At 40.3% G+C, this 12,911-nt stretch overlaps 1 protein-coding gene across 1 annotated transcript in view; it reads left to right on the forward strand.

Annotated features, from left to right (window-relative positions):
• Nucleotides 1-12,911, forward strand: part of stt3b (STT3 oligosaccharyltransferase complex catalytic subunit B) — a 118,939-nt gene that overhangs the window by 81,332 nt on the left and 24,696 nt on the right. Inside the window, exons 6-8 of the mRNA XM_072560688.1 lie at nt 1,608-1,706; nt 5,365-5,511; nt 12,850-12,898. Coding sequence (XP_072416789.1) covers nt 1,608-1,706; nt 5,365-5,511; nt 12,850-12,898 — 295 coding nt within the window. The remainder of the gene's footprint in view (nt 1-1,607; nt 1,707-5,364; nt 5,512-12,849; nt 12,899-12,911) is intronic.

A 12,911-nucleotide genomic window follows, 5' to 3' on the forward strand; every position in this document is an offset into this window, starting at 1 on the left:
CAAAGAGCAGTGAAATGAACCATCAGATATCATTTGGTTGTATTTGTTTAAGCATCAGGACATCAACAGCTCATCTGCATTTTGAATAGTGCAATATGATTTCCTGCATCCACCTGAGAAGGCAAAAGAGGGCCTTCGTTTGATGTCTTTGATCACAAATTGAATTTGCCATGATATCTGTCACATTTCAGCAACCTGAAAAACAAAACTTCCTGCTTTTCAATTGATCTTAATCTATCAACATTTAATACATTTAAAATAGTTTACTTGCTGACTGAATCAGTCTTCTGTTTTCTTCTATTGCAGGTTGGTCACTGTCTCAACTATATAAAAAGAATATATCAATGTAGCATCAGAGAACTCCTATCTTACAATTATATGATAGAATGGTATCAGAACAAATGTAGCAAATCTTGCATATCACAAGAAAGATGGCTTTAATTTCTATAAAAGTGTTTTGTACCTTTTGTCTGATTTCTTAAATTCATTCGCAGATAAATTTAGAAACATTACTTATAATCCTAACAATCGTATATCTTAATATTTGTTTAAAACAAAATGTTTCCCACTTCATGATACCTTAATAATTTAAATTTACTGATAAAAATTGTCTATAAAGTATTATAACTGAGATGGTAGGAGTTCACAGTCTTTCTAGTTCCACTGCGCCATAGATCACAACGTAAATTAAATTACGTTGTCCAATGTGATTAATTCATAAATTGTTCCAAATATGATTTCTGTGTTAGATCTGGAATTAAAAATAGCCATCAACCAGTTTTCTTAAAGAAGCACAATTATTGCTTCATTATAAAATAAAACTTATTCACTGAAGTTTAAGTATGAGAGTTTAAGTATGAACCCTTCTAAACAACCTAAAACATGCTTGCACAAGGTAAAGGAGGGGATGGAGGGTGAGAAAGGTTTGTTTCTGCAGAGATTCACTTTTCATCAATAAGAGAGTATCCAGACAAGACGATCATAAAACCAAGGCAAGTAGTTTCTAAGAAGTGAGTACAAGCAATAGCTAAAGTGAGGCACTGGAAAAACACAGCAGGTCAGGCAGCATCTGAGGAGCAGTAGAAGTGACTTCATTAGGAATAGGGCTTATGTCTGAAACATTGATTCTCCTGCTCCTCGGATGCTGACTGGCCTGCTGTGCATTTTCAGGGCCACACACACGACTCTGATCCCCAGCATCTGCAGTCCTCACTTTCTGCCAATAGCTAAAGTTATGTGATTTTCCAGAAGTGTATTTGAAAAACTAATGTTCTGGTGTTCTTACATTGATTTTAAAAATTCAACTTTTCATAGAAAGATTCCACAATACATGAAACAACTCAATCTTTTTACACTTCTTCAAAACTCCTCTAAAATAACTAAACATAAGCTCTTCATAACCAAAACTAAATGTATATCTTAATTTCTAATCCCAGGTTTTATTTTAGTGGTGACCATCTGTGTGCCACTATGGAGGATTTTCTGCAATTTGAATACGTAACCATGTTCATAAGAAGTATCCTTTTGGAAACCTGTTTTTTGCTGTGTTGGATTTGGAGCAGTGATAGTGATAGTTTTTTTTTACATTGTGTTTTTTTTTAATACAGCTTACAGCACCTTCTACATTGTGGGCTTAATATTATCAATGCAAGTACCTTTTGTGGGGTTTCAACCAATTCGAACCAGTGAGCACATGGCAGCAGCAGGTGAGTGGCTTGATTTTTAAATACAGAATCTCTTTTACTCTGGACTCTGTTATCCTGAATGTAAGCTGTACAAGTGTGATAGATCAATATCTCAAGTTTTATTAATTCAGGGATCATTATCCCTGAGTGCATTTGTTTTCCTTCCTGCAGTTCCTTCAAAAAAGCAGTTTGTATAAGAAAGGAACGTTGTGTACCCTATCTCATGATGTCAAGCATATGTTTTTTTTAAATCAGCATCATAAATATGCTTTCATGATGGAGTCAGTACCAAGCAGAGAATTCACCTTTTATAGTTCTGATACAACTTGTAGACAAGGAGTGGCTGGGTCTGCTTTCTAAATAACACTTTCTTGTGCCCAGATGTGGCAACCCTGATGAGTCACTGTTCCCTGGACTAGAATATTTAACAGTGAAATCCATCCAAACTACCTGCCGCGTGAGTTCACCTCCACAATTCTGACAGCAGTCTACCATCCACCGCACGCAGACGTGAAGAGCGCACTTAGTGAAGTATACAACACTAGAAATTTTCTTTGGGGAATACCTCAAAGCCTTGTTCATCATAGTCAGTGACTTCAACCAGGCCAACCTCAAGGATGTGCTACCAAAATTTCATCAGCATGTCTCCTGAACCCCAGAGGTCAAAACATACTGCTACTGCAAAAAATACAGAGGTATGGCATTGAGGGTGAATTGGAGGTTTGGATTAGGAATTGGCTGGCTCGAAGAAGACAGAGGGTAGGAGTTGATGGTAAAGGTTCATCTTGGAGTGCAGTTACTAGCGGTGTTCCGCAAGGATCTGTTTTGGGACCATTGCTGTTTGTCATTTTTATAAATGACCTGGAGGAGGGGCTAGAAGGTTGGGTGAGCAAGTTTGCGGATGATACGAAAGTCGGTGGAGTTGTTGACAGTGAGGAAGGATGTGGCAGGTTACAGCAGGATATAGATAAGCCGCAGAGCTGGGCAGAAAGGTGGCAAATGGGAGTTCAATGTAGATAAGTGTGAGGTGATTCACTTTGGTATGAGTAACAAAAAGATGGGGTACTGGGCTAATGGTCGGATACTTGGTAGTGTGGATGAGCAGAGGGATCTTGGTGTCCATGTACACAGATCTCTGAAAGTTGCCACCCAGGTAAATAGTGCGGTGAAGAAGGCATATGGCGTACTGGCTTTTATTGGTAGAGGAATTGAGTTCCGGAGTCCTGAGGTCATTGTTGCAGTTGTATAAGATTCTGGTGCGGCCGCATCTGGAGTATTGTGTGCAGTTTTGGTCGCCATACTATAGGAAGGATGTGGAGGCACTGGAACGGGTGCAGAGGAGGTTTACCAGGATGTTGCCTGGTATGTTAGGAAGATTGTATGAGGAAAGGCTGAGGCACTTGGGGCTGTATTCATTGGAGAAAAGAAGGCTTAGGGGTGATGTGATAGAGGTGTACAAGATGATTAGAGGTTTAGATAGGGTTGACCATGAGAACCTTTTTCCACGTATGGAGTCATCTGTTACGAGGGGGCATAGCTTTAAATTAAGGGGTGGTAGGTATAGGACAGAGTCGTGAGTTCATGGAATGCCCTGCCAGTAGCAGTGGTGGACTCTCCCTCTTTATGGGCATTGGATAGGCATATGGAGGATAGTGGGCTAGTGTAGGTTAAGTGGGCTTGGATCGGCGCAACATGTTCTATGTTCTATATCCTCAAACAACTCAGCGACCAACCTTAAATGAGTGTACCACTACCATTACAGACTTCATTCTTAAATGCATAGATGACAGTGTGCTGAAGATGTTAATTCAAACGTTCCCCAACCGGAAGCTATGGATGGACCAGGAGATTGACTCCTACTGATGTCCAGGTCTGACCCATTCAAAGACTGCAACCCTGACCTATACAGAATGTAAAGGAATGACCTTTGGAAGGTCATCAAGGACGTCAAGAGGCAAAACCAAACTAAGCTTGAGACCAGACTAACCCCCATATGGGCGCCCATTGTTTGTGGTAAGGCTTACACAACATAACTGGCTACAAAGCGAAGTAGAACAGAATCACTGGTAGCAGTACATCCCTACTTGATGTAGACTGCTCATTGCAGTCTATGCTAGCTTTGAACAGAAGGGCAGTGAGATGATATCACCTGTCCCATCAGTCTTGGACGTGCCTGTAGCCTTGGTCACAAATGCAAACACTAGATCGGCCGCCTTAAGGATGAACCAACATAAAAGCAACTGGCCCAGTTGGAGTCCCAGGCCGTGCACTCAGATCCTGTGCAGACCAGCTGGAAAGAATATTCGCAGTATCTTCAACCTCTCCTGACTATGAACTGAAGTCCTCAGCTGCTTCAAGAAGATCATCATTATTCCAGTGCCAAAGATAAATCATGTGTGTCTCATGGACCACTGCCTAGTGCCTCTGATATCCATTATGAAGTGCTTTGAGAAGTTGGTCACCTACCGGTTCAGCAGGTCCATGGCAGACGCCATCTCCCTGGCCCTACACTCATCCCTCAAACATCTGGACAACAAGGTTACCTGTGTCAGGCTACTACGTATTGACTACAGCTCTGCCTTCAACACCGTAATTCTAAACAAGCTCTTCTCTAAACTCTGTGACCTATGTCTCTGCTCCCTGCTCTGTAACTAGATTCTCAACTTGTTTATCAACAGACTCCAGTCAGGATAGGCGACAGCACCTCCATAATAACCCTCAACCCCAGTACCCTGCATGGCTGAGTACTCCGCCTCCTACTATACTGTTTGTACACACACGAGTCTGTAACCAAATTCCACACCAACTCCATTTACAAATTTGCTGAAGACTCCACCATTGTAGGTCAAATCTCAAACAATGATAAAACAAAGTACACAAAGGAGGTAGAGTGCTCAAAGGCATGGTATTAAGACAGCGATCTCTCCTCCAACATCAGCAAAGGGAAAGAACTGTTAATTGACTTCAGGAACAGAGTGAAGGGCACTCCCTGTCTGCATCAATGTGTGGAGGTCGAGATGGTTGAGAGCATCAAGTTCCAGGGAGTGACGATCACCAACAATCTGACCTGGTCAGTCTATCTTGACACTACTGTCAAGAAAGCACAGCAACACTTCTACCTCCTCAAAAAGCTAAGGAGATTCAGCATATCCATTAAGACTCTTACAATGTTTTATAGAATGCTTTCTATGGTACATCTGTCTGGATGTATCACAGCGTGGTATGGCACCTGCACTTTCCAAGACTGAAAGAAATTAGAGTTGTGAACACAGACCGGCCCATCATGCAAACCAGCCTCCCATTTGTTGAATTCATCTATACTTCCTTCTGCATCGAGAAAGCAACTAACCTAATCAAAGACCCCTCCCACCCGGTTATATTGTCTTCCACTCTCTCTTCACAGATTCCATTGCCATGCGACTCTTAACTTTTCACTAGTTAAGATGAGCAACCATTGTCCTGTACCCACTATGAAACCTTCTATCCTGGTGACCTTATGAATAGCAAGTGTGTTTTATGAACTCAACTAGCCATGAACCTTTAAAGGAAAATGTCTTGATATTTTGATTAAATTTATGTAAATATTGGACAAATTAACAATTTTTTGTTAAGTTTGATCATGTGTATTTATTAATTGAGGAATGCAAATCATTTTAACTTTTCGTCCTCTTGCATTCAGGTGTATTTGCCCTGATGCAAGCTTATGCCTTCTTACAGTATCTGAGAGACAGGCTGACGAAGCAGGAGTTCCAGACATTGTTTTTCTTGGGGGTGTCTCTTGCTGCTGGAGTTGTGTTTCTCAGTGTTATTTATTTAACTTACACTGGTGAGTTTGCATGCAAAGTATCATTTTATCATTCTCGTTTCTCCCCCTTCATTATGATTGTAGTACCAGACACACAAGTAGAAAGACTTCATTTTCATGACAAGAGAGATTGTAATTCATGTTTAATTTTCTGGTATAGCGTTGCATTAACTAGATTCTTTAACATTGCTCAGTCAAGATAGAACATCTGATCGTGATTGTCAAAGTAAGACATTATCGAGATATTGTTTGTGAAATGTACTCTTGCTGCTTTGCCTGAATTTGCAGGATCCTGCTCCATAACTATTTTAGGCAGTCTGGTAAATTAAACTTTAAAGACCTCTAGGTCAGTACGTAAAAGGAACCCAAATCTATTGCCCACTTGTAAGTAGGCAGAAATTAAGTAGTGGAGTGTGTCCTATTAAGGACAAAGGGAATAATCTATACTAAGAGATAGGGCAAGGCCAGAATGTACAATGAGTTATTTGTAACAGTGCTTATTAAGAAACAGGAGTCTGACAAAGTGTTAGTGGAAACAATGGAAAGTGTGAACATTTGAAAGCGAGAAAAAAAATGGGATGGCTGACTATGGTGAGGTTATCTGAGGTAATCTGATTCAGAAGGGTTGCATGAAAAGTTGATGATGGAAGTGAGTGGACATATATGGGGGAGTTGCCAGAGGATTGGAGATGGCCAGTGTTGCAACCTTACTCAAAACTTGATGCAAGGACACTCAGACTACAGTTAGTCTAACATAATTGAAGGCTAAGGTCTTAGAATTCTTAATCTGCAAAATAAAACAACATTTGGAAAGTTTCAGTTAATTAAGGAAAGCCAGCACAGTTCTGTAACAGGCAGATTGTGCTTGACTGAGCTTATTTAATTTTTGACAAAGTATCAAGTGTTAATCTATTTTAAATGAATGCAGTGGATATTGTCTATCTGGGTTTTAAGGAATTGTTTAGAAGGTATGACATATAAAGTTAACTGAATTGTTCTTTATTGAATATTAAGGACTGTACATTTGGGTTCTGGTTGAGTTGAATTTGATGGTGCTAGAGAATGGTGTTCTCTGAAAGTCAGAGGTAGGATCGCTGCCATATATAAATTATTTGAATTTTGGAGTGTTAAGTAAAATTTCAAAACTTGAATGATGCCTGCCTTGGAAGGATGTCATACAGTAGGCTTGGAAAGCATTACCTGCAATAGGATATAGGTGAGAACAGTAGCAGTTTAGTACAGAGACGTATGATGAAATACAATTTGGTAGAATTTGAGGCGAGTCAGTATGGACTTATTGGCACAATTGTGAAAAAGATTGCACAAGCACAGGAACCTCAGGATTGCATTGATCTTTGAAAGCAGCAGGGCATGCTTAGAAGTTGGCAAAATATATGAATCCTTGGGTTTCATAAATAGAGCTAATGAATGCAAAAACACTTTTGCTGAACCTATTATAAAACACTGGTTTGTCTTCAACTAAAATAGTGCCCAGTTGTGGTTATTACACTATAGAAAAAATGTGGAAATCCTAGAGGGGTTGCCGAGAAGAGATACCTGAATGATTTCAGGCGTGAAATTTACTAGGTTAGGTTAGAAAGGCTGAGGTTCTCTGGAGTAAAGGGATTTGAAGGAGGTAAATGAGATTGAGCAGTTTAGAGCAGCTATACAAGGAAAGACTTGCAATTATCTGAGAGGGCAAGGAGGATTGGTGGAGATGACAGTCAACCAGCATCACCCAGAGGAGTGGGCAAAGTGAGGATCTCTGCAGAGACACAGATGGAATAGTGGGAGACCTGAGAGGGACTCAGGATATAAAGGGTGTGACTTTTCTGGTCATACTACAGTCAGAATGAGGATAAAATAAAAGAATATTCTATTCATTAAGGGGTGTTTAGGAAGATCAGGCCCAAGAGCCACACTGTGTGTGAAATCCTAGACAATCCTGTCAGTTTGGATGACCATGTGTGTAGAAAGTGTCTCTGATTGGAGCCAGTCAGTTCCAGTTTGACTAGCAGCTGAGGCTGAGTGTTCATGGATAGCAGTTGTCGGGATGTGATCACCCCACGGTTTAAAGAGCAGGCAGAGGGAATGGATAATTGCCAGATAGAAGACAAGGCTGAGGCAAGACATGAGGAAATCGGAGTGCATACATTTTTTTTTTGGCCTTGCAATATGGTGATAGTATTGAGTCCTCTGTGTATGCCAGCCAAATCCAAGATGATGTGGATGATCTGGCTGCTAAGGGGAAGAAGTGGGTAAGAAGCATGGAAGCACACTAGCGGTAGGGGCTTTGTTAGTGATAGGAGTAGATAGGCACTTTTGAATGCAAAGAATGACTGAGGTGGGTCAGAGATATGGAACATCTGTAGAGCATTCTGAAGTGGGAGGGTGAACAACCAGAAGCTGTGTCCATTTTGGGTCCAATGTTATAAAAAACATTGAAAGAAAGAAAAATTCGGTCTTGCAGGCAAGGTTTAGGGAATTAGGTAGGAAATTGAAAAACAGGATTCAAAGGTTGTAATAGAGCCATATCGATGTACACCACGGAAACAGAATCTGAATTGCTCTTGATATAGTGCAGTGGTGAGTATAGGAAGATAGAGCAGATGAATGCATGATTGGGGGGGAATGGCATAGGAGGGAAGACTTGGGTTTCTAAGGCAGTAGTGGTACCATTTCTGGGAAGGTGGGAATTGCACAGGTTGGAAATGTGACCTGAACTTGCAGTGGGGCCAACATCCTCCCTAGGGGTCATTTACTAATGCTTTTGGGACTGACTGAAATTAAATTGACACCAGGATGGACAGGTTTTTAGAGGGGAAAACAGCTGCGATGGAGTGAATGAGTCTAGAAAGCGGGAAACATTATGCCAGATAAGAAACAAGTAAGTTTTGCAAGGCCAAATGGAATATATTTTAATGTATGGAGCCTGAGGAATGCAGTAGATAAGCTCTGGGCACAAATAGGCGTGTTAGGTGCAACCGAGACCTGGCAGAATGACAGGCAGGATTGTCAGCTAAATCTTCCTAAGTGGTGTATTCGGATGAAATAGAGGGCATGTAGAAGGAACAGTACTGTTGCAATAACAAGGAATCAGTTACAGTGGAGGGATGATCTCTTGGATCATCAAATTAGCCATATTGATTGAAGCAAAAAACACGATGGACAAGAGCACTGTTGGGTGTGTAACTTTGGCCTCCAAACAATCAGAAAAAGAAACTATCAAACACGTAATAAAACAGAAAGGTCTGGGAATAATAATGCAATAACAATTTTAAATACCCAAATACTAACTGTGGTAGTTTTAATGTGCAAGGTAGGAGCAAATAAGAACTCTTAAATTGTATCAAGGAGAACATTTTCAGTCAATCCACAGAAGGCCCGATAAGGGAGGAGGCAGTTCTGGATCCAGTATTCAGAAGTAAGCCCAAGCAGATGTGTCAGTAAGGGAGCAGTTTGGAGGTAATGATCATAATTCTCATTTACAATAGTTGTGGAAAAGGATATTTCTGAAAGAGTTCTAAACTGGAGAAAGGCTAATTTTACTAAGATGTATTTGTTCCAAATTGACCCCAGTAGCTGTTTGCAGATAGAATTGTGTCTGAGCAGTGGGAGGCATTTAAGGAGCAAATAATGAGAATACAGGGCCAATGTGCTCCTATAATGTCCAGAGAGCCCTGGGTGTTGAGGGATGTAGGGGATAGGATTAAGACAAAAGAGAAGCGAATGGCTTAATATGTTAGAATTCCTTGGGAAGTATGAAAAAGGCAGGAGAGAATGTAATGAAAATTGGGAAATCAGTGGAGAAGCATTGGTGGGTAGAATAAAGAAAAATCCTAAAAGGTTTTATTTTTAAATATGTAAAGACCAAGAGATTAGCTAGGGAAAGATTAGGCCCCATGGAGTTAATCATTGTGGATCCAGAAAATGTGAGCCCAATCCATGAATATTTTGCGTCAGATTTCATAGTAGAAAAGAACAACGTGAGAAAGATATCAGGATGTTCAACAGTGAAATACTGTAAGAAATTAATATTTAAAGAGAAAGTACTATTGGATTTAGCAGCTTAAGAAGTGGACAAATCTGCAGGCCTGTGTGAAAGGCAGCATTTCCTCTAAGCTGTGAGATATGCAGCCACTCAGAGTCCTGCACCCGTTGACTGGTATGCCAGTGCATTGACTTCTGATTCCAGGCACCACTGCTACACATGGACTTCAGAGGTCTGCTCAGGAATAGTTGCAAGGAAAGTAAATGGATGTATCCCAGGCGATTGACTGAGATCAGGGGTGTGTAAGGGGTTTTAGCAGTAATTTTCAAATCCTGTCTGACCACAAGTGAAGAACCAGAGGATTGGAGAACTGTTGCATTGTCTCATTATTTAAAAGTTAGAGGTAGGAGTTGACCTTCAATTACAAGCCAGTCAGCAATCTCAGTGAGGAGGTTATTTGAAAAAAGTCTAAGGGACAGAACATAGTTGCACTTGAAGAGATATGGAATAATCAGGAATAGTCAGCATGGATTTGTTCAGGGTAAGTTGTGTGCCAGAAGACTTGATTAAGGTAGTGGGTTTGATGGATGACACAAAAGTTGTTGGGGAAGGATAGCAGCAAACTGTAAGTAAATATTGATAGTCTGGTCAGCTGGGTAAAGCAATAACAAATGGAATTCAATCAGAAAAAATAAGATGGAATCCACATAAGGAGGACTAACAAAGCAAGGGATTACACTAAGAATGGTAGGACCTTGGAAAGTATTGAAACCAAAGGGACTTTGTGGATACGTCACATTGCTGAAGGTAGCAGGGCAGGTAAATAAGTTGGTTGAGATGGCGTATGGGATACTTGCCTTTACCAGCTGAGGCATAGAACACAAGAGCTGGGAAATTTTGCTGGAACAGTCTAAAATTTTGATTTGGCCATAACTGGAGTATTGCTCTGGTACACATTTATAGGAAGACTTAATGCACTACCGAGTGTGCAGAGAAGGTTTACTGGGATGTGACCTGGATTGGTTATCTGAACTATGATGGAAGACTGGAAAATTGAGGTTGTTTACTTTGGAACAGCAAAGATTAGAAGATACCAGATAAGGGTATAGATAGAGTGGAAAAGAAGCCACTTTTTTCCATTAGTAAAGAGATCACTGACCAGGAAGTGAGGGAAAAGGTAGAAGGTTAGGAGGACAGTTGAGAATTCTTTTTCACTTGGGTGGTGGGAGTCTGGAATTCACTGCTTGAAAGGATGATGGAGTCAGAAGCTTTCAAAATGTTTAAGTAGTGCTCAAATATTTAATTTTGTTGCTATAACCTTGAAAATTATGGACCAAAAGTTAGTGTAGTCAAATCTTCATGGACTGGCACAGATGTGATGGACTGAATGCCATCTTTCTGTGCTGTAAAAGTCTGCGTCTATAATTAGAGGGGTGTGAATTTATGATTTGTGGCGAGCCATGCAGAGGAAATAAGAGAGAGAACTATAAGCAGTAAATGGTAATGACCAAAAACACACTGCCCATGAGTTTAATAGATGTGTAAACAAATAATGATTGCCAAAGAAATGATGTGTATTTGAAGGAAATATGCTTGCAGCACTCTGGGACTGGGCTGAGGCATGGGAGAAAAGTAGAACTGACCAGGTAGATCCACAGAGAGCCGGGATGAACGTGATGAGCTGAAAGGTGTCCTTCTGTCATATACAGAAGTGAATTTTAATTGAGATGATGTGTTAATAGTAAAACCTTTTAATTTGTGTGAAAGAAAGAGGCTGTGAATTTAAGAATAATTGGCTATGACTATATACTTTTATATCTTGTGATTATTACATTTCTAATTTATCATTTGATGAACAGCTACGTAGGAGAAGATGCTAACTGAAACTTAACTAGTTTAAAGCAGCCAATAACTCCCCTTGGAGTTAATATGTGGGATATCTGTCTTGATTTTGAATTGATTAATTTTTTAAGTAAGTAGGCTAGAACAATGGAAAATGTTATAATTGTTGAATGTCTAGAGCATTTTAGGATCAGTTAAGTACTTTTGAAGTGTAGTTTTGTTTTAATGTTGGAAATTTGACAGCCAGCTTGTACACAGCAAACTTCCCCACAGCACTGCGGTAATTTGCTCTTATGCTGTTGAGTGAGGAATGAATATTGGCTAGGTCACCAGATGCTGCTTATTCAATAGGAATACCATTCATTTGGAATCTTTCATATCCACTTGGGCTGGGTCTCTGTTAATGTCTTATCTGAAAGACAGTCACCAAGCTCTCCCTCAGTACTGCATAGGGGTATCAGCCTTGAATTCTGTTCTCTTTCCCTAGAATGAGTCCTTCAAGATGTGGGGACAGAAGGTTTTAACTGACACTGACATTAAAGTCTTTGCAAGACATGAGATTAGATTAGATTAGATTAGATTACCTACAGTGTGGAAACAGATCCTTTGGCCCAACAAGTCCACACCAACCCTTCGAAGAGTAACCCACCCAGACCCATTTCCCTCTGACTAATGCACCTAACACTATGGGCACATCTTTGGACTGTGGGAGGAAACCGGAGCACCCAGAGGAAACCCACGCAGACACTGGGAGAATGTGCAAACTCCACACAGACAGTCACTCGAGGCTGGAATCAAACCTGGGACCCTGGTGCTGTGAGGCAGCAGTGCTAACCAGTGAGCCATCGTGCCGCCTCAACATAACAGGAGATGTTTCCTCCTGTGCATGGGAATTTGTATATGTAGAGTTGAGTAATGGAGGTGGATACATGGATGAATATTCATGTTTCACAAAATTGTGAATCAAGAAGTAGGAACAGAAAATTTTTCTTTGCTTGGATTAGAGTCTTGTAAGATAAATTTTGTGTAGTTGAAGATTGCCTTGTTTTTCCTGAGATAGAATGTCTTGTGCAGCCATATTTTGAATTCCTTTTTGCTGGGTGATGGTAAATGGTTGGAGTTGCAATTTTTCTTTTGTGAGTTGTCGTGTTCCAGAACTACAGATTCATTTTGTGATGGTGTTCAGTATCTCCTTTTAAAATTTATAATGAATTTGTATCCACCTGATTACACTGACGTCTTCAGTTGGAATTTAAAATACGTTCGGCTCTGATATAATGTAATAGTTCTGTTCTCGCGTTATAAGAAAATAGAGCAATAGTTGCACATTCAAATTAATGGGACCAGAATCACATTTTAGCCAATACAGGTAAGGAAAGTTTGCGTTCTACAAATAATGATCTAAATTCTTCAATTGCGTTAGAGCTAATTCGCGTTGAAGAAACGTGCATTATAGCAGAACCAGCTGTACTAATTTATAAAATGGGGAAACATTATTGCAAATGTTGCAACTTCTTTTATTCCAGGCTATATTGCCCCGTGGAGTGGGAGATTTTATTCACTCTGGGATACAGGGTAAGGATGTCCA

Source organism: Chiloscyllium punctatum, chromosome 41, assembly GCF_047496795.1.
Source record: "Chiloscyllium punctatum isolate Juve2018m chromosome 41, sChiPun1.3, whole genome shotgun sequence".
NCBI lineage: Eukaryota > Metazoa > Chordata > Chondrichthyes > Orectolobiformes > Hemiscylliidae > Chiloscyllium > Chiloscyllium punctatum.